Source organism: Carcharhinus amblyrhynchos, chromosome 28 (genome assembly GCF_965287045.1).
Source record: "Carcharhinus amblyrhynchos chromosome 28, sCarAmb.v2.hapA, whole genome shotgun sequence".
In the NCBI taxonomy this organism is placed as follows: domain Eukaryota; kingdom Metazoa; phylum Chordata; class Chondrichthyes; order Carcharhiniformes; family Carcharhinidae; genus Carcharhinus; species Carcharhinus amblyrhynchos.
Genome location: NC_137351.1, coordinates 18,358,314 through 18,381,121, shown reverse-complemented (window position 1 = coordinate 18,381,121; position 22,808 = coordinate 18,358,314). Strand labels below are relative to the sequence as shown.

At 43.8% G+C, this 22,808-nt stretch overlaps 1 protein-coding gene across 1 annotated transcript in view; it reads left to right on the top strand.

Annotated features, from left to right (window-relative positions):
• LOC145359645 (WD repeat-containing protein 72-like) overlaps positions 1-22,808 on the top strand; it is a 263,829-nt gene that overhangs the window by 46,046 nt on the left and 194,975 nt on the right. Inside the window, exons 10-13 of the mRNA XM_080214356.1 lie at positions 7,995-8,136; positions 10,148-10,393; positions 16,803-17,023; positions 18,036-18,231. Of these exons, the coding sequence (XP_080070482.1) occupies positions 7,995-8,136; positions 10,148-10,393; positions 16,803-17,023; positions 18,036-18,231 (805 nt within the window). The remainder of the gene's footprint in view (positions 1-7,994; positions 8,137-10,147; positions 10,394-16,802; positions 17,024-18,035; positions 18,232-22,808) is intronic.

Here is a 22,808-nt window from a genome sequence, read left to right as displayed (position 1 = left end):
ACCTGTTTGCAATCTGTAAGACACAAGTTAGGGGTGTGATGGAATACTCTCCACTTGCCTGGATAGGTGCAGCTCCAAAAACACACAAGGAACATGCTGATTGGTCTCCCGTTATATGTGTTAGGGAGGGGAGAGGGGTTGGCAATGCTTGTGAAGGGGGGTTTGGTGTCTGCATTAGGGTGGGAGGGCCCAACGTGCCTATGGAAGGAGGTGGCACCCCTCCCCCCCAAATCAGTGTTGGGAGAGGGAGGTGGTGGGGGGTGGGGGGCAGGGTGGGGGGCGGGCGGGGCGGGGGCGGGGGCAGGGGGGGCGGGTGGGGTGGGGGGCAGGGCTTGACCCGATGCTTTTGTGCGGTTGCGGTGGGGGGGAATGGGTTGGCTGGAGCCTGTGAAGGGGGTGGGGATAGAGACCATGAAGGGGGTTGAAATAGAGGCTGTGAAAGGGGTGGTGCCTATGATGAGGGGGGAGCCATCCTGATGTCTGTTGTTGGGGGTGGTGGGGGGGTGCAGTATGGGAATGCCTGGATGGTGGGGGTGGGGAGGTGGGTTTGGCAACTTTGATGCTTGCGTGGTAGAAGGGAGTCCCTCAATAGTTGTGTGGTGGAGGGGGAGGAGCCCTGATATTTACATTGTGGGGGCAGGAGGAGCTCCAATGTTTACATTGTCGCGATGCTCTGTGGGAGCTCCTGATGTCCGTGAGGCTGGAGGTCTTTTACTTAAGCCGGAGATTGGAGTGCCTTTGGAAGGTGCCCTGATCTCGGGATTCGTGACCTTGCTGGCTTCGTCAGTACCCATTCCTCCAGCTGAAGGTCGTGTGAATCTCTCTTCCTCTTTTAAAATGCACCGAGTATTGGCTAAAAACGCTGAAAAAATCTGGCTGTGAAGCTTGGGAAATTCTCACCGGTTTCCTCGTCTAATCCAGCAGTCTCTCCCTTTTTAGTAAGATTCTGCTCTAAGAATCATTCAAACCTTACAGTGAGAAGGAGGCCTTCAGCCCATTGAGTCTGCAACTACCACAGTGCCACCCCAGGCCTTATCCCCGTAACCCTACACATCCTGGGACACAAAGGGGCAATTTAGCGTGGCCATTCAACCTAACCTGCACATCTTTGGAGAGTGGGAGGAAACCGGAGCACCCGGAGGAAACTCACGCAGACATAGGGAGAATGTGCAAACTCCACACAGACAGTGACCCAAGGCTGAGAATTGAACCCAGGTCCCTGGAGCTGTGAGGCAGCAGTGCTAACCCCTGTGCCACTTTGCCGTCCCATGAGAGGGAATAGTCATCAAACCTAAGAGGGATGAGCAAAAGAATTTTAAATTCCTGGACAATGCACGTCCTGAAAAACATGAACAAGTACAATGGTCTGAAATTGTTATTTAAACCACAGTCCAAGAAACCCAATTCCCAAGCTGGTGCTTGAATACATCTTGGCTGAGCTCACTTGGTTTGTTCTCACTGGAGCGCCGGATGTTGAGGGATGAACTGATAGGAGTCTACAAAATTATGAGGGGCATGGACAGAGAGGATAGGCAGAAGCTTTTTCCCAGGGTGGAAGAGTCAATTCCTAGAAGGCACAGGTTTAAGGGGCACGGTTTAATGGAGATGTACGAGGCAAGTCTTTTACACAGAGGGTGGTGGGTGCTGGGGGAGGTAGTGGAAGCAGGTACAATGGTCACTTTTCAGGGGTTTCTAGATAAATACAGGAATAGGATGGGAATAGAGGGATATGGTCCCCGGAAGGGTAGGGGGTTTTAGTTCACATGGGCAGCATGGTCGGGGCAGGCTTTGAGGACCCATAGGGCCAGTTCCTGTGCTGTAATTTTCTTTGTTTTTTGAACAAGTTAACATGCTGCTTTATTCAGTAGGCTCGATAGCTGATGATTCCTTGTCTAGCTGTTATATCAACATATATATCTGCAAAATTTGATGATGTTTTAAAATCATTCAATGCATATTTTAACCTTAGAAGTAACCAAAGTCTTGGAGGGGCTGAATGTAATAAATGTGTCTTTTTCATTAAAGAGTTGTATAGAATGGCAGAAGGCTGTGATTACAGTGATCTGAGCTAGAGGTAGAATAGTTATAAAGCAGTTTATTTATTAGTCACGAGTAAGACTTACATTAGCACTGCAATGAAGTTACTGTGAAATTCCTCTAGTCTCCACACTCCGGCACCTGTTTGGGTCAATGCATCTAACCAGCAGGTCTTTCAGACTGTGGGGGGAAAGTGGAGCACTTGGAGAAAACCCACGCAGAACGTGCAAACTCCATACAGTTGGTGACTCAAGCCGGGAATTGAACCTGGGTCCCTGGTACTGTGAGGCAGCAGTGCTAACCACTGCTAGTTATAGGAGTGGCATCGATACACTCAGATGTACTCAGTGAGAGATGATCTAACCTGGGAGACGGTCACTCAGATTGCCAGGTAATCACTTGCAGCATAGGTCCATGTTAAGGGATGAAAGTAGACCTTGGTACAAAGTAAACCCCACTGTTCATCTAGTGAAACTGCACAGAAACAGAGACACTTCAGGCCAAAGGAAGAACTATCTCACTGACAAGCAGAGTGACCATGCCAGCACTGTGGAGTGAAATGTCTCCAATGGCATGATCAGTTTTTAGCCCAATGCCTCCAATGTAATCAAAAGCACACTTCAAGAAAATGTGCAACTCCAAAACACCAAATGCATGGAAGATCCCAACAGGATTCAGGAGGTTGAGACAGCACACCAAGAGGACACACAACCATGCTTCTTGAGTGAGGTCAAAGATGATGGATTTTTATTCTGAAACGTGGACATTTCGATTAATCTCCCAAACTTTAAATTGGAAATGGGAGCTGGTGTCATGGTCCATGCGGACAAAGAACATTGGCTACGAACAGCAGACTCACCACTTTATGGACCCAGAGGAATCTGATTTTCAACCAAAGCTGGAGCCTCAGTTTCTGGAGCCACTGAGATATGACAGCAAATTAATCTTCAAGCTGATGTATGTCATTCATAACCAATATTTTTCACTCAGGAGCAGATATTCCTGAATCTCCCTGAAACGGCAGAAGGTGTCAAGACAATTGCTGTCAAAAATTATACAGACCTGCAAGTTCCTGAGAACTCCAACAAGAAAGATTCTCTCGACTGAGACTTTGTCTCTAAACTGTCTTCTCACTTTGCACAGCAGATTTATCCATTTTCATTACAGGTGCATCAGCCCCTCATTGGTCTGACCAGCCAACCACTCAGATGGTTACCATGATACCTTGAGTAGACGACAGTGAAGAGAGGAATCAACAAGGAAGAGCCTTTCTAATGTCAATCACAGACATAAACTCTGAGATCAGAAAGAAAATGCGGCCATCGCCAGTCAGCAAGACAGTCTTACAAATGATGCAGGGATGGAGGAGCATTGCTGACAGCACACCAAGCAGCCAAATCAAAGGCGAGCTTACTACCAAGACACACCCTTTTCTTCCATCCCAGTGTGCATCATAGCTCGGCGCAAGAAGGAAGAGAAAAAATATAGAGTGACAAGCCCAGAGTTCATCTGCCCAATGAAGAGCAGGATAAAGCATCCATCATCTAGCTGTACAACTGGGGAACTGACAAAGAGTGATTCAGTGTCAAAGAATGGAAGAATGAGTTTAAAAGACACCCGGATGACAGAACAACTGCCAAATCAACAAAGTTTATGTGCATTGACAGAGCCTGCCACTCCTCTGTGATGCAGTGAGAACAAGATTTGGAAGAGTTATGAGGCTTCCAGCATCAATGAATGCAGAGATATGAGGTGAAGAGATGGGGTAGTAATGATGATGTAATACATGGAATAAGCTACAATAACTTGTAAATGCATTCAGTAAAGACTGGGAGAGTGGGTAGGTCTGGCACATAAAAAGTTAATGTGGGTACAGTACCGCTCGTACAGTGATGTAAGAAAACACATGATCCAGGGTCAGTCTAGTGTTGGACAGAGCTGTGTGTAGAAGCAAGCATGGAGACAGCTCCTAGCTTGGTCCTTTTACTGTAGCAATGTATATAGTTTCCAGAAGTTAATAAATACTGACTGTTGAACTACCCAAGTCTACGAACATCTTAAGACACCCTGACCTATTCCTAACACCTTGCAACAACTGTTATTTGGGGAAAATTCCAGTCTGCCTTTCAATTGGCCGTAAGTGTGTTAATGAGTTAACTCCACTACCCCCTGCATACAGGGTGGAGTTAACCCTTGAGATCTCCCCCAGCTTGCCTCCGATAAAATATATTTGAGGAATATTGACTCTCAAGTCGGAAACATTTTGAATGATAATGTGCTGATCCTCCCCAAACAGCAGATATACTCCTTTCTTATTTACAAGCCTTTCTGCAAAATTGTCGATGGGTTTAATTGGGTGACCAAGTATCTTAGAAAGACATTTTTATGATTTGATGGGAATGGAACCTAGCCAACTGTAATAACAATTGTAATGTATACTGTGCTGGAAAGCTGGCCTAAGAAAGGCACCACACTAATTGGAGGTTCAGATGACGTAACCCTTAAGAGCACAGCTCAATCAATTAAAACATCATTGGTACGTTGTTATTCGTGTTTTCCGATTACAAGAATTTGAACACATTTCAGTCTGGCATTAATCAGCACCACCTAATGCTGTAATGTTTTCATTAAAAGGATGGTGGAATATTGCTTTCAATGTTGTGTACCGCACCCCATTGCATTGTTGCAATATTGGAATGTAGCAGTATCAGGTTCTCTCTGTGTCTTGTGTTTGATGCCTTGTTAAAATACCACCCAGGGACCTTTTCATAGAGAAGTGCTACCCTGCTTGTACATTAATATGATGTGCCACGATTTCTTAGAATCATAGAATCTCTAAAGTGAAGAAAGAGGCCATTCAGCCCATAGAGTCTGAACCAACTCTCAGACAGAGTATCTTACCGATACCTTCTCCATCGCCCAACCCTTGTAACCCTGCACATCTATCATAACCAGGGGCGCATGGTGGCACAGTGGTTAGCACTGCTGCTTCTCGGCGCCAGGGACCAGGTTCAGTTCTGGCTTCAGGTGACTATTTGTTCGGAGTCTGTACATTCTTCCCGTGTTTGCATGGGTGTACTCCGGTTTCTTCCCACAAAGGTGTGCAGGTTAGGTTGATTGGCCGTGATAAATTGTCCCTTAGTGTCAAGGAGATTAGCAAGGTAAATATAGGAAGTTATGGGGATAGGGTGGGAGGTGGGATTGTTCGGTGCAGGATTGATGGCCTGAATGGTCTCCTTCTGTAAAATAGGGATTCTATGATTCTATCGGACCTACGCACTTTGGCCAATCCACCTAATCTACACATCTTTGGACTGTGGGAGGAAACCCACATGGGCAACATGCAAACAGTCACCCAAGGCTGGAATTGAACTCGGGTCTTTTCTCATTTCACCCCGTCTTTTTCTTTAAAATGGCAGTAACTCCAACTTTTCAGATGAGAAGGTGTATTATATTCAGCCTCCTGGCTAGAAAAGACCCATTCAGACATATGTGACAGTTCTTTGCTCTCCTTTCATTATATTGAGTAGAACTTGGCATCTTTCCAATCTAGAATAATGATTTTGCCATTCCGATGAAATTAAAAAGGCTGGAACTCAATGAGCTTTGATTTTCGAGCCATTGGGAATGCTGCTCTCTAACTAGTCATGAGGAGGAACACGGGACTAGCATGACTTCATTTCTGACTTTATCTGCCTCCCTTTGGGTACTGATGCCCTGAGACATCTGCTAAAGATTAAGAACTCACCAGATGGGTGAATATCGAACATAAAACCTACGTCCTTACCATCTCCTGTCGCATTAGCACCCGTTCAAACTGGGCTGCCATCCAGCTGTAAATCTTCTTGCTTAAGTGACTTTTAATGAGTGCTCTGTTGGGTTATAATACGGTATGGATGCTTATCGGTATATAACATTTAGTATTACTGGCTCAGCTACCTCATAAATTTGAGTAATAGAAGTTTGAAGGAAGCAGCAATGTTTGACTTCCGTGTGTATTCAGTTGATACAGCTGTGCGTTCTTTACGTAATGTTCCTTGAAACAGTGCTCTAATGATGCCAAAGTTTTACCTCATATTGTGGGAGGCATTTTATGTGGAGGCAGAGGCAGTAGCACTTGCCCCAGGCTTAAAAGACAGGGGCAAACTTCTCTCCATTTGTTTGGATCACCCCAAACCAATTTTACAGTTGCCAGGCACTTACTTGGCACAGAACGGTGCTTCTGTCCCCATTGAGTAGCCGGAATCTCTCCAGTCCTGGCAGTATCACTGGGAGTCATGATGTAGAGATGCTGGTGTTGGACTGGGATAAACACAGTAAGAAGTCTCACAACACCAGGTTAAAAGCCCAACAGGTTTATTTGATAATAAACTCACAAGCTTTCGTCACACACCTGACAAAGGAACAGCGTTTCCGAAAGCTTGTGAGTTTACTATCAAATAAACTGGTTGGACTTTAACCTGGTGTTGTGAGATTTCTTACAGTGTCACTGGGAGTGGTAGCCACTGTTGAGACTGAAGTGAAGACGAGATATGGGGCTGGACTCCCAGATAAATCCAGGGTTTAACTGGGGGATCCAGAGATAAATCCAACTTGGGGGTGGGGGGGGCGCAGGGGCAGAGGCAGAGCAGGCTGGTAGGCCCTGACAAGAGATTGGGGGACCATGTTCTGGAGGGAATAGGAGATGGTGGTGTGAAGGGTGCGGACAGGTGGTGAGGGGAGGAGAGTGTGGTTGAAGGGTGCCTCCTTTGGACCCAGAGCTCCTGAACAGCAGACAGCCTCTTCAACATTGCTGTTAAAATACCTGCAATGGCGAGAAGAGATCTGTAAGTGGTCATTAATTAGTCAGTTAGAGGCCTCAATTGGCCCACTGTGGGCCTGAAGCCTCTCTTGCTGCTGGTAAAATGCCAACAGCAGTGGATAGAAGATAGCAATGGTGCCTGTTTTACCAGCTACCACTCACTCTGCGGGGGGGAAGGGCATTTAAATTCCACCCACTCATGACATCAGTAGTCTGGCACCAATTTGTAATAAGCTAATAGAATGCTGGGACTAAAAAAAAGTCTCTTGTGATTTTACTGACATGTTACAGGGTCAGGACATGAAGATCAGTCTTCAGATCATTGAGCTTAAATTGCTGACAAAACAACCTTATCAATTTAGTTTTCACTGAATCAAAGAATGCTTTTTCCGTACGCGTAGTGGTTAGCACTGTGCCAGAGATCCAGGTTCAATTCCAGCCTTGGGTCACTGGCTGTGTGGAGTTTGCACATTCTCCACATGTCTGCATGGGTTTCCTTGGGGTACTCCGGATTCCTCTCTCACTGCAAAGATGTGCAATTTTGGTGGATTGGCCATGCTGAATTACACATTTGTGTCAGAGGGATTCGCAGGGTAAACAAGGAGGTTATGGAGATAGGGCCTGGGTAGGATTATTTTCAGTGTAGGCTTGATGGGACGAATGGCCTCTTGCTGCACTGTAGGGATTCTATGAAATGGCTCCCAACTCCAAAAGGAGCGGGGCTGAAGAAGAAACACGTGAAGCAAGGTATTTAAAACTCTTCTTTGATCAAAAGAAATCTATAATTAGCAGAGTTGCTGAGTTAGAATAATAAAATGTGAGACATGGAGAAGGAGCAAGGTGAATTGAAATGTTTTCAAGTGAAATTTCTGTTCATTGCCTCATTTCTGAAACCTATGAAATGAGGTTTGCTGGAGTATTGATTCAGTAACTACCTGAGGTGCCAAACGGGCAGAACAATGAGATTTACTAGGTTCACTTTATTGCAAAACTCCATTCTCGATATGAAATCACAGACGAGGTTGGAATGGTTGATGCGTTTCCAAATTACAGAGAAAAGATCAGCTTTTAGGTTAAGATTTAAAGAAGGCAAATTTAGCGTTGTGCAATGGAATTTAAAAAATAACGTTTTTTTCCAACCTGCGATCGTCTTCAGTTCCTCCAGGCGATTCTGATCTTCATCAATGAACGGAAGGAACCGTTTCATAAGATTCTCTTCTGTGGCGAAGCGTCAGGAACAATTTCCATGTGGCATATTCCTGATGTTCCGATGGCCAAGCGTGACGGTTCCCCTCAAGGTAAAAGTGAATTTTGCCACAGCCTGATTTTCTAACTGATTTTCTTTCACCGACTGTGTTTCTACAGACTTCAAGGAATATGGGCGGGGGAAGGGAGGATCAGGGCTCTGAATTTGATGATCAGCCATGATCAAAATGAATGGTGGAGTAGACTTGAAGGATTCAATGGCTTACCCCTGCTTCTATTTCCTATTGTTACTTAGTGTGGTGGGGGGGGCGAAATCTAATTATGGACACACCAGATCCAATAACAATTGTAATACTGTCCTTAGAACAGGAACTGTATAAATATATCAGTAAGTTAATGGGCAGCAAGGCGGCACAGTGATTCGCGCTGCTGCCTCACAGTGTCAATGACCCGGTTCAGTTCCAGCCCTGGGTGACTGTGTGGAGTTTGCACATTCTCCCATGTCTGCGTGGAGTTTCCTCCAGATATTCCGGTTTCCTCCCATATTCCAAACGTGCGGCTGTGGTTAATTGGACATGTTAAATGGCCCCTTCATGTCAGGGGCATTGGCAGTGTGAATACTAACTTAATTTTAATATAATTTTATTTATTAGTGTCACAAGTAGGCTTATATTAACACTGCAGTGAAGTAACTGGGAAAATCCCCTAGTCGCCACACTCCTGTGGTGCCTATTCTGATACACTGAGGGAGAATTTAGCATGCCCAATGCACCCAATCAGCATGTTTTTCGGACTGGTTAAGAAAAAGAGAAATATGTGGGATTAAGAGGATAAGGGCCTGAGTGGGTTTGTTGTTGGGGCATGCTCAATGGGCCGAATGGCCTCTCTCTGGACTGTAGGGATTTTATAATATTTACTTTGTCTGGTATTTGAGTGCTTTATCTTTGTGGTTGGGAGATCTTCTGGCACAGTGGCAGTGTCCCCAGCTCTGAGTTCAAATCCAACTCAGGACTTGATGCTGTGGAAGGGCTGTTCACAATGTGGGAGAGTTTCCTGGTCAGTGGAGGGCAATAGCAAACAACTGGAGTATTATGCCAAGCATGATCATGAAGCGATTCACAGAAAATAGGAGCAGGAGGAAGCCCTTTGGGCCTGAACCGCTATTCATTCTGATCATGGCTGTTCATCCAATTCAATAATCTCATCCCACTGTCCCCCATATCCTTTTGGTCTCCTTCACTTCAAAGTATTATATCTAACAGCCTCTAGAAAACGTTCAATGTTTTGGCCTCAACTGCTTTCTGTGGTAGTGAATTCCACAGGCTGATCACTCTCTGGGTGAAGAAATTTCTCCTCATCTCTGTCTTAAACTGTCTACCCTAATTCCGGGGACTGTGACCCCTCATTTTGACACCCCATCATCAGGAACATCCTTTTTGCATCTACCCTGTCTAGTCCTGTTAAAATTGTATAGATATCTATGAGATGCCCCCCTCATTCTTCTGAACTCCAACGCATACAGTCCTAACTGATTCAACCTCTCCTCGTATGTAGTCCTGCCATCCCAGGAATTAGTCTGGTAGACCTTCTCTGCACGGCCTCTGAAGAAAGGACACTCTTCCTCAAATAAGGAGACCAAGGGCAGAATTTTCCTGTCCTGCCCACTACGGGAATTGTGGCATGTCGGGACAGACCGTGAAAAGGTCTATGATCTCAGGCTGGAACTTCCAGCCTTACGGTGAACCTGGCCAGAAAATCCCAGCCCAGCCCAGAACAGAACACACTATTCCAGGTGTGGTCTCACCAAGGGCCTGTATAATTGCGACTCAGTGGAAGTCCATGATTGTCAATGCTCTGTTGGGGCGTGGTACCTGAAAGGGGAAGACCTCTGTGGCTCTGCATGTTGGTGGATGATTCAGTGTGATGTAGAAAGTTGTCTTCACTGAAAGCTGCTGACTATTCATTATTTTAAGTTGCAACTCGTACTTGCTGGTTTTATTTAAGAAGCAGTTGGAATCGATCATAGGAAGACAGGGAGTTGATATTCTGAAGATCAAGTGGACTGAAGGTCCTTCTTCACCTGAACTTATCTACTACTTTCAGAGATTCAGATGGCTGCCACACTGAGTCTTCAAGGAGCATTTGAACAACATAAGACCATGACCGAAGAAATAACTGAGCAGCTGGGTGTTCTCCCAAATGGAATCCAGACTGGATTGATCACCGCCAGTGTCTATATTCCCAATCTCGATAATCTGGTTTGTGGATGTGAAAATGGGAGGATAATAATCACCCTGGGTTTGCGTGCAGCTCAAACTCAACTCCTGGTGGAACGTTCCTTATTAAAAGGTACTGATTTTGTGACAAATTTTTAAAAATATTTTTTGGGCAACTCCAGACTTGCTCTTGCTCACTTCTCTCCGGTGTGTGTTTAAGCTTGGCCAGTCTGAATCTATAGCAGGCCTGGCTGCGGGATCTGTTGCCTGCTGTTTAATTTAGACTGTTCAATTCTGAGTTGGGCCAAGTTGTTCAGGCCATTGGTCATTCGGCCACAATGGTTAATGTATGCAAGTCAAACTTCCTGTATTTATTGTTAGCTAAGAACACCACAACATGAATTGGATCCTAACTTTTAAAATATGGCTGCAAAAAATTTCAATATCTCTCTGCAGATTATAATTGGCTGCTGATTATAATTACTGGATTATTCCTGTTTTATTCCTGTTAAGATAGCTGATTTTCTTTCAGTTATGCGGCATGGTGGCACAGTGGTTAGCCCTGCTGCCTCACATTGCCAGGGACTCGGGTTCGGTTCTGGCTTCGAGGTGGTGGTGTGTGTGTGTGTGTGTGTGTGTGTGTGTGTGTGTGTGTGTGTGTGTGTGTGTGTGTGTGTGTGTGTGTGCATGCGTGTGTGGAATTTGCACGTTCTCCCCGTGTCTATGTGGGTTTCCTCCGGGTGATCCAGTTTCCTCCCACAGTCCAAAGATGTGCAGGATGGGTTGATTGGCCATGGCAAATTGTCCCTTAGTGTCAGAGGGACAAGCTAAGGTAAATGCATAGGGTTATGGTGATAAAGCCTGGGTGGGGTTGCAGTTGGTGCAGATTCAATGGGCTGAATGGCCTCCTTCTGCACTGTAGGATTCTATGATTCTATCTTGTTGAGGGGATAGTTTTTGTCTTTAGTCAGGATTGAAGGAGAAACATGGCGTGCCTTTGTTGAATCTAATTCTCTCATTCATTCTTGGATGAATGGTAAAACATTTTAAATGTGCTTTCTAAATTTATTATTTGTTCATTTGTAACCCACTCAAGATTTATCACACACTTAACCAAGCTAAAAGTTTTATGGATCTAACAGACAAACTTGCTGTGAGTTCCCAAGAGAGCATAACAAATTGCTGATAAATTTTAAAATTTATTTTATTAGTGTCACAAGTAGGCTTACATTACAGTGAAAATCCCCCAGTTGCCACACTCCGGCACCTGTACATTGAGGGAGAATTTAGCATGGCCAATAACCTAACGTCTTTTGGACCATGGGAGGAAACCGGAGCACTTGGAGGAAACCCATGCAGACAAGAGGAGAACGTGCAGACTCGGCATAGACAGTGACCCAAACCAGGAATCGAACCTGGGTTCCTGGCATTGTGAGGCAGCAATGTTAAGCGCTGTGGGGTCAATTGCCTTGGGAAATGTTGTTCCTAAGTGGGTGGTGTGCTACAGACCACTCAGGGAGCCCATGTTCCTGTGCCAACATACACCTTCACAAAGAAGAGTCATATTGGACTTGAAACGTCAACTCTGTTGCTCTCGTCACAGATGCTGCCAGACCTGCAGAGTTCTTCCAGCAATTTCTGTTCTTGTATGTACTTTTTTACATGCATGTTGCAGTCTGGAGCTATGGATAATGATGGTAGATCCACCCAACTTACTTTCCATCACATGGCATGCTTAGCCATGTTATTAACACACTTGCTGTGTCCATCAGGGACCTTAACCTGGAGCTTCCCACTCAGTCAGGGCCACCATCTGCTGCACCCCAAGACCTCCTTGCTTTTATGTGGATTAATTAATATTGAATCATGTACGTAAATTTCATTTGATAAAGTAAGTTGTTACTAATTGTTACTTGTATAACATAAGGTGTATTTGAATTCACGTAAAGAGAGACTCATTGACACTCGGGTGGTGAGTAGGGCAAGGAGCTATGCGCCTATAATGTTTCACTTTGTGAATAAATCTAAATTGAGTGAAAATTGACTTCTGGTTACTTTGCAAATGGTTTTAGAATTTTAATAATAATAACCAAAGATTCGAAGAACACTTATTCTGAGTGAAGGCATGATCACTTTTTAAAAATTCATCCATGGAATGTGGGCATTGCCCACCCCTAATTGGCCTTTAATCCCTAGGCCAATTCAGAGTCAAGTACTTTGCTGTTGATCTTGGCTCACATCTAGGTCACGCCGGGAAATGACAGCAGATTTCCTTCCCTAAAGGACATTAGTGAAGCAGATGGTTTTTTTATTTACAACAATTGAAAATGGTTTCATGGTCATCAGTAGGCCTTTAATTCCAGATTATTGTTGAATTTAAATTTCACTGTCTGCCATGGTTGGATTTGAACCCTGGTCCGCAAGTCTCCGGATTATTAGTCTAAGGAAAATACCACTATGCCACTGCCTCCCTTTAATGCCTGATTTACTTCAACCTGATGTAAATCTTTCAGTTTAGCAATCAGCTCGATTTATGTGCACCAGCTCACCCTACTGTCGCTTACTCCCTGTAAACCATTGCAAATTCATACATCGGGTTAGAGTTAAGCCTTTGCAAGTTTTTTTGATGCTTGTTTTTTTTCATATCTGGTCAACATATTTGTGTTAAATTCCTGTGTGCTACTCAGTACAAGTGTAAATGCATGTATTTTGTATAACCAATGGATATCCTGGGGTGTTGTGCATGGGCTGTCGGAGCTTTGGAGCAGAGTTGTGATATTTTATGCTCACCTGGTCTGTTCCTCAAGGCTGCTGCTGACTTGCTCCCCGTGGGAATCCAAGATATTGTAGATCAAACTCCTCAACAACAGCAGTATCAACACTGTATTGATATAGTGCCTAGTAAGACGTCTCACAATACTTCACAACAGCATTATAAAACAAAGTTTGACACAGAGCAACATATCCTTTATTACGACAGGAATTGAACATAAAAGTAAGGACATAATGCTCCAGTTTTACAGCACACTGGTGATACCAGTTCTCAACTACTAGGTGTGGTTTTGGTCTTTTTATTTAAGGCAGGATGTAGATGCATTGCAGCTGTTCTGTGAAGGTTTAATTGATGCCTGTATTGAGTGGGTTGTCTTATGAAGAAAGGTTGGACAGATTGAGCTTGTTTCCAATGGAGTTTAGAAGAGTGAAGGCTGGCTTGATAAACTATCTAAGGTCCTGAATGGTCTTGACAAGGTGGACATGAAATGCATGTTGACTCCTCCAGAACTGGGGGAACTGTTTTAAAATTGGGATTGCATTCTTAGGAGAGAGATGAAGCGAACTCTTTTTCTGAGGGTTGTGTGACTTTGGAACTCTCAGCCTCAAAAGGCATTGAAGGCAAGGCCATTGAATATTTTTAAGACAGAGAAAGATAGATTGTTGTTAGGCAAGGGAAGCAAAGGCTATTGAAGGTAGATGGGAATGTGAAATTTGAAACCAGATCAGATCAACCACAATCTTATTGAATGATGGAGCAGGCTTGAGGGGCTGAATGGCCTACTTCAGCTTCTATTTTGTACGTTTGTGTTAGTAGACATCAGGAGATGAACTATAGTTTGGCCAAAGAGATAGGTTTAAGGTACTCCTTAAAGGAGGAGAGAGAAAATTAGAGCATAGGGCCTTGGCAGCTTTGCGGCACGGTAGCACAGTGGTTAGCACTGCTGCTTCACAGCTCCAGGGACCTGGGTTCGATTCCTGGCTCTGTGTGGAGTTTGCACATTCTCCTTGTGTCTGTGTGGGTTTCCTCTAGGTACTGTGGTTTCCTCCCACAGTGCAAAGATGCGCGGGTTAGGTTGATTGGCCATGCTAAAAAATTGCCCCCTAGTGTCCTGGGATGCGTACGTTAGAGGGATTAGTGGGTAAAATATGTGGGGATATGGGGGTAGGGCCTGGGTGGGATTGTGTTCAGTGCAGGCTTGTTGGGCTGAAGAGCCTCTTTCTGCACTGTAGGATTCTATGATTCTAACTCAGATTCTGAAGCAGTTGGTGTTCATATGCAGAAAGACCTGGACAATATTCAGGTCTAGAGTGATAAGTGGAAAGTAATAATCGTGCAACACAAGTAGCAGGTTGTGACCACCTCTAACCAGAGAGAATTTAACCATCTCTCCTTGACATTCAATGCCACTATTATTACTGAATACCCCCACAGTCATTATCCTGGGGTTATCATTGACCAGAAACTGAACTGGACTAGCCTGTGGCTACAAGAGCAGGTCAGAGGCTGGGAATTCTGCAGAGAGTAACTTGCCTTCTGACTCCCCGAAACCTGTCCACAATCTGCAAGGCATAAGTCAAAAGGGCGATGGAATAATCTCCCCCTGCATGGACAAATGTAGCACTCAAGAAACTCAACAGCCATCCAGGACAAAGCAGCCTGCTTGACTGAAACCCCATCCACCTTAAACATTCACTCCCTCCGTCACCGACACACGTAGTGTGTACCATCTACAAAATACACCCTGGCATCTCACCAAGGTTTCTTTGACTGCGAACCAACGACCTTTACCACTTGGAGGTAAAGGATAGTAAATGCATTGGAATACCATTATCTGCAAGCTCCCCCCCCCAAGTCACACATCATCCTGATTTGGAACTCTTTCGCCGTTCCTTCACTGTTGCTGGGTAAAAATCTTGGAACTCCCTTCCTGACAGCACTATGTGTGCCTAGATAACATGGCCTGCAATGATTCAAGCTCACTACCACCTTCTCAAGGGCAATCAGGGATGGGCCATGAATACTGGCCTTGCTAATGATGTCCACATCCTGTGAAAGAATTTAAAAAAGCTGAAGTCTTGCCCAATTTTGGAGTGATTAAAATGATGAAGAAGTTAGAGGAGTGCAGATATCTTGGAAGTTTGAGAGGCCAGAGGAGATTTTAGAAATGGGGTCAAATTTCTTGTTAACTTCAGGCTCCAGGATGAAGTTCCTATTTTTTTTAAAGATTGTTTCCCAGCGTTGGGGACAAGTGACTGTCCTTCACATCAAGGAGGCATATAGCAGGGTTTAGGGCTAAATGCTGGTAGATGGGATTAGGTGGGAGTCCAGGTGTTTCTTGTGTGTGAGTCCAGACTCGATGGGCCAAAGAACCTCTTCTGCAATGCATGACTAGTAAAATTGAATAAAATGAAGCAGGGGAAAGATTTGTCCAGTGGCTGAAGTGATGTCAGGCTTGGTGGTGGTTGTTTGAGGCCACCTCGTCCCCGGGACATCTCTGCAGGAGTTCCTGAATGCAGTATCTCCAACAGTATCTTAGCTGGTACATCATTGACCTTCCCTTTATATTACAAAGCCAGAGGCTGGGCTGTTCGCTGATGTTTACACAGTTTTCAGTTCCATTCATCAGACAATGAAGCAACCTGTGCCCACTTGCAAAAGGTTTGAGCAATAACCAGGCTAGGGCAGATAATTGGGATGAACATATTTAACTCCCATCCCTTGACATTCCACTGGCATTACTATTATCAAGTCCCTCACCAGCAATATCCAGAGGGGTCACTATTGAACTGAAACTCAACTGGACCAGCCGCATAACTTATGATGGGCACGAGATCTGGCCAGAGGCTTGATATTCTGTTACACGTGATTCACTTCGGAACTGTTCCAATCAGGAGTTTGATTAAATACTCCCTGATGGAAACTGTTGCAATAATACTTAAGAATTTGAACATCCAGGATCAAGCAGTCCATTTAATAGGCATCCCAAGCACCAGCTTAACTGTCCATTGTTGCACCATGAGAGTACAGTGGTTGCATTGTATATTAGTTACAACATACACTGCAGCAAGGCACTTTGGCAGTGTCTATTAAGCTCCCCTGCAAGACACACATCAACCCATCTTGGACATGCATCATAGGTCCTTCATTGTTACTGGGTCAGAATCCTACAACTGCCTATCTAACAACATTGTGGCAGCATCTTTGCCATATTGATTCCAATGATTCACGAATGTCCACTACCATCACCTCAAGGACAACTAGAGTTAGGCAAAAAAAAAGGACCTGGGATGTCTACGTTCTGAGAATGAATAAAAAGCAACAGTTGGGGGCACAAGGTGTTAACCTAATTTAACAATGCTAACAATGCTTTCTTCACACTTGCGTGTACCATGGGATCTGTTAAATGAATTTTCTTCATGTTGTCAAGAATGAAAGGATTTATGTTTGTAGGCTGCACATGTTTGATGCTAGAGGGAGCTATAAAGTGGATACTTTATGTTATTTGTAGCTTGCAACGTATAGTGACATTACTGAAAAAATCCCGCAGAAATTGTGAACATAATGATCCCACTTAGATTTCACCTTGTGTTTTCAAAAAATCCCAAGTTGATTTCTATCTTGCCCCCCCCACCGCCTTTCCTCTATATCATTCAAGCTGTTGACCAGTGGCTGTCAGGTAGGTGTGTTGTCTGCTTTGGCACGCAGAACCTTTTGTTTCGAATGTTGAGAATCCAATTAAAAGATTAAAAGAAATTTGTTCTTTCAGCCTGGTTACCCCACAGAGTTCTGCTGGGCCACTGCGCGAAAGTCACCTGTCTCCTCCACCCATTCAATAAATCTGCGACCTTTGACACCAGCTGGTTGGTCTCTGGAGACGAGGACTCAAATGTGATCTGGTGGAACATGTTCAAAGGAGAGGCGCTGCACAAATTTGTATTGCATGCAGGCCCTGTTCTGAACCTATCAGTTTGTCCGGAAGACTGCAGTGTAAGTACTGAGAAAAAACAGAAGTAAATAAATGTTCCTGCACTGAGGACTTGGCTGCATTATGACATATTAGAACAATAATAAACCATTGATTTAGTGATGATAAAATCATGATATTGATGTTGATATAAAAATGTTATGTGTTAAACATTTTTATTACTGTATTTAACATTTTAATAGGTTTTAAATGGATGTAATGTGTGTAGTAATGGTGCGTATACAATCATTTCTTAGCTAGATATACTCGTTGGAAAGCACATCAATATATTTGCTGGCACAGTGCCTAACATAACTGGAGTTCTGCGTCCCAGAGTAGAATTCTGTACAGGGCTCACCTTCATGGTTACAATGGCCACAACCATTTCCTTATCTCTTTCTTCTCAGTGCTGAGCTGTGCCAATTACAAATTTGTTCTATTATGGCAGAAAGGAGGCAACTATTGCATTTTCTGTGCAGGATTTCAGTCACAGCACAGTATGGGTGCTATAATTGGCAGTGACACATCTGGGTCGGGGAAGCAAAAGCTGCGGGTTCCTGGCTTCTAGTTATTATCCAGCTGCCCCTGGCTGGACACCCCTGTCGTTGTGTGAGGACACACCTGGAGTCCGTTGTGATGGCGGAAAGCCAACAGCATGCACTGCCTGGGCTCACACGATGATTTGGTCACTGGGGAGTGAGGGATTGGAGGATGGCTGCTGCCCTTGGAAGCCTGCTTAACCAAGGGGACAACCTCTTGGGAAAGGGAGGGAGGAGGTGCCTATTAAGAGTTTCCATGAATTTCAATTTTTGATGATAATATTTGAACCAAAAGCAGAATCTCTGTTCTATGCTGCTGCTTGTTCAGATTTGCACTTATCAAATGGCAAGAATTTGAATGTTCTGTTTATACAAGAACAGTAATATACAAAAGAATTTCTCCTTTTGCACCACCCCCCAGAATCAAAATAGGAATTGGCCTTTTTGACTTTCACTCAGTGGAGAACTAAACATGTCATTTATTTCCTTCCATTAGCAAGAGATACAGCAGAGTATTTGCTGTTTAGCGAACGATAATTCTGTAGCATTGTTGAGTCTCCAATACCGAACTTGCTTGATGCATGCAAGAAAACATCTCTCCCCAGTGAAGATAATAAAATGGCGTCCAGCAGAAGACCTCCTTGTAGTCGGATGCGATGATGGAGCAGTCTACGTTTGGGACGTTGAGACCGGTATGTAAAAATCTCCCAAATCTTATTGAGGTTTATTGTAACCTTTCCAATGAGTGTCATTCAGCATAGATGATCAAATTTTTATGTAGCATTCTGCAAACTCAATGCATGGGGATATTTGAAGCTTACTCTTCAGAGTTGGTAATGGTGATGATTGTACAACTGAAAATAATTAGCAAACCAATATCTTTTGTCAGGTTAGTGTTCCAGTTCTGAGATAGAGACCTATGGTCTTTATACAACAACAGATTGAATTTATGTCATGTCTTTATCATCACAAAGTGCTTCACAGGAATATTATTAAACAAAATGGAGCACTAGGCCACACAAAGACATATAAGGAAAGGTGAACAAAGGTGAAATAATTCCTCAGAGGCTGGTTTCCCTTCACCAGATTCCCTTTATTTACAAACTCAATTCTACTCCTAAGAGATTTTCAGGTACAAAGTCAGAATCCGGAGTGTCCGTAGATCTGACACTCCTCATTGTATATACAGATGAGACTCCCTGATTGGGCAGACAACATTACCTCAATCAGGGAGCTTGTACTCCAAGAGGCCAACCTCATGGGTCTTGTTGAGGTCATTACAAAAGGTTTAGCCAAAGAGATGGTTTTCAGAATCATTGTGGATAGGGAGCCATCACAAAGGTTCGCATGACTTTCAAGAGTACAAAGTAAGACTTGTTGTTTTTATTTATGAATAATTTCGCACAGTATGGGCATTGCTGGTGAGGCCACCATATAGTGCCCATCCCTAACTGGCAATGAGAAGGTGGTGGTGAACTGTCTTCTTGAAACATTTCAGTTCATCTGGTGGGTTAGAAAGTGCGTTCCAAGATTTTGACACAGCGATAGCAAAGGCACAATGATATAGTTCCAAGACAGGATGGCATGTAGCTTGGAGAGGAACTTCCAGACAATGTGCATCTGCTGCCCTCATCCTTCTAGACGGTAAAGGTTGCGAGTTTGGGAGGTGTTGTTAAAAGAGGCTTGATGAGTTGCTGCAGTGTATCTTGTGTATGGTAGAAGCTGCTGCCATTGAGGCCAGAGAGAGAAATCACAGGCTCCAGAACCTCTCCCCTATTTCTCCTGCCTTCCCCCTTTAATCCCCTCCCTTCATCAAATATGATCATTTATCCACTTTCAAGATTCACCATTCAATTCAACAGATAATCACAGAAAGATCCCAGTAAAATGTTACTGGCCATTGGCATCTGGTTATGAATTTCATCCAACATACGTGCAGCATGGATTACTAATATAAGAGCAGTAACAATATAATACTATATTAGTCTATGGGTGTTCTATAGGTGATCCCACCGTGACTATTAAACCAGAAATTACAAATTTGACTTTAGTTGCAGTATTGATGTTAACCGGAAAAATATCCCATTAGCTACTTATAATGCTGTATAGATAACACCCATTTCAGTGACCACCTCAGTACTCATTAACATGTTCCCCACATTGCACCATATGAGCATAATAACAATAAATTCATATTTGGGAGCAAGATACAATACTTTTAACCCAGATAAACTGCACAAGACCTTTTCCATTCTGTAGAAGTAGAAGAAGACTTTCTTCTGCTTTGGTGCATCTTTTCAATATAATTATTTCATAGAAGGGGTGTAATTGGATTTTATTTCATCAGTAACCTCACAGGGTAGAAAGGTCAAATGATTCCTGAGTAACAAAGTAGAACTTCTGAATGACATAGGTCTTCACTGTTAATGAGAAGCTTTGGAGTCCTCAGGTGTCTCTGGAGCACACAACTTTTAAGAGGACAGAGGTTAAAAGCTGAATGGTTCATAATTGTACCTGTGCAGTGGTAGACCAAGTGACTGCTGAAGATGGTGGATGGAGTTTCAGACAAGCGAGCTACTTTGCCCTTGATGGTGTTTAAGTGTTGGAGCTGTACTCATCCAGGCAAGTAGAAACTATTCATTCGACTCCTGACTTGTGCCTTAGTGATGGTGGACAGGTTCTGGGGAGTCAGGAGGTGAGTCATTTGCTGTTGAATTCTCAACCTCTGACCTGTTCCTTAATGGGCCTATTCCCAGAACACAACAAAATGAAATGCCATTCCAAAATATCTACTCTTAACTGATTTGATTTGGTTTATTATTGTCACATGTATTAGTATACAGTGAAAAATATTGTTTCTTGTGCACTAAACAGACAAAGTATATCTGTGGAGGCATTGCAAACATTCATTGATTAAAACTATCCATTACATGTCTTACTTCAAAAATTGCTACACTGATTAACAATGACTAAAATATTGTGCTGAGTGTGATGTATTCCCTAGTTTATGTGATCCCATTACTCAGCCAAGCATGGAATAATTCTGTTCTATGGTTATAGCAGAATTTATTCTACACACATTGAAGTTCTTTCCAATTGTTTGTTTGCTTTTTGTTAATTGTTGCATAAATCCACTGGGACATTCCTCTCATTGTTAAATTCATGGGGCCATTTTGTCCATGTAATGACTTTAATCAGGCACTTGAGTTTGGCCTGTTAGAATATGAATTCCCTGATTAAGGGCCAAATGGAGGGGCCAATCAGTGAGCCTGTTACTTTGTATTTACCAGGAGTGTCAATTCCTCTGGGACTGAGTGTGCACTGTTAACTGAAGACGCTCTGTATGCTGTTGTCAGACATGTAAATAAAGGCATTTTGGTGGCAGGATGTCTGCCTCCAAGGACTTATTACAGTCCATGACTAAACCTTTTTGTGTCTTTTTGTTCAGCCCACAACCTCTCTCAAAGATCTTGTACTTTATATTCTGTGCAGAGTTGTTACTCTGTCAGCTGAAGGCAATGTATAAACAAACCCGAGTCTGCAATTTTTAAAAATTCTTGGGACATGAGCGTCACTGGCTGGCCAGCATTTATTGCCCACCTAGTTGCCTGCAGGCTGTTGAGAGTTGACCACATTGCTGTGGCCCTGGAGTCACATGTAGGCCAAACCAGGCAGATTTCCTTCCCTAATGGGTTTAGTGAACCAGATGGGTTTTTCCTGACAATTGATTCATGGTCATCAGTAGCTTCTTAATTCCAGATTTTTTTTTATTGGATTCAAATTCTACCGTTTACCAGGATTTGAACCTGGATCCCCAGAACATTAGCTGAGTTTCTGGATTAATAGTCTAGTGATAATACCACTAGGCCATTGCCTTCCCTGAATTACCAGAATATTCCAGGCAAATGTGTTTCTTGCACTTCAAGTGCAAAGATTCCTTTTGTCATTCTGCTCATTTGTTTTTCCAAATAATTTCAAATGGAGTTGCACTACATGTGTCTTTTTGACATTGCCACTGCTGAATCCCCCACTATCATCATCCAGGGAACTACATTGATCAGAAACTTAACTGGACTATAGCCACAAATACTATGGCTTGTGATGTGCAAAGATCCAAAGATGTGCAGGTTAGGTGGATTGGCCATGCTGAATTACCCCTTGATGTCCAAATATGACCACCGGATGTCTCAAAAGGCTTTACTGTGATTGAAACATAGTCAGTATTGGAATGTGGGAAATGTGACAGCCAATTTGCAGACAGAAAGCTCCCACTAACATCAATGTGACAGCGGTCAGATAATCTGTTTTGGTGATGTTGATGAATATTGGTCCAGACAACAAGGCCAAGTGCTGTGCTTTCCTTTGAGACCTTGCCAAAAGCATTCTAAATGCTGACCGAGAGTGAAAATGGGAGAGGCTCATGCTTATTTTTGGGCGAGCTCTCGGATGCTATCTAATGCCACTTAGAGAAAGAAATAAGGCAAGGTGTAATTCTTGCCAGTAGGGGAAGTGGACAAAGTCTAATCACACCGGGAAGCTGGCTGCTGACTGCTCGAGGGTGCCATTACACGTGCGCCTGAACTTCCAGTGCATCATGTAAAGAGTACACAGTGCACTGAGAGATTCACCCACCCGCTTCCACCCCCCCCCCCCCCCCCACTACGGGTACCATCTCCCCCACCCCATTCCCCGTCCCTTTCCCACCCTCCCTGGACTGCGGTGCAAACTCAGATTTCTGCCTCTCCCACAATCCTACTGGCTCACTCTGCCAGTGGACCAGCATGATCAGCTGATAAGATTGTCCTCAGTGTCATAGGATCTTTCTCCTACGAGGAAAGACGGAATCTTCAGCTTAATATCTCACCTGGATATATGTTCTCAAACAGCACCGTGAGAGGTCTTCTGGTTTAAAAAAATACAAGGCCGTTTGCGAGTGACTAGGTTTCCTTCTTTGGAGCTGTTACAAGATAAGGATTCAAATGTTTGAAGCCAAATCTGTTCCCAGGGATAACAAAGTGAATTTCTATTCCCCCCCCCCCACCCCCCCCACACACACACCCTGCATAACATAATTTGCTCCATTTTCTCAATTCTCCCAAGGATTTCTCTCTCTCTTCAAAAATCAATCTCATTTTATGTTGAAAGAATACTGCAGTCTGAGTTTGGCCGGTTCTCGCAGGCCTCTGACAGGTTCAAACGCGGGGTTAGAAAATTGCATTGCTCTTGTGACACCAAATGTCATGGAAACTAGCTCAGGCTGCAGGTCAAT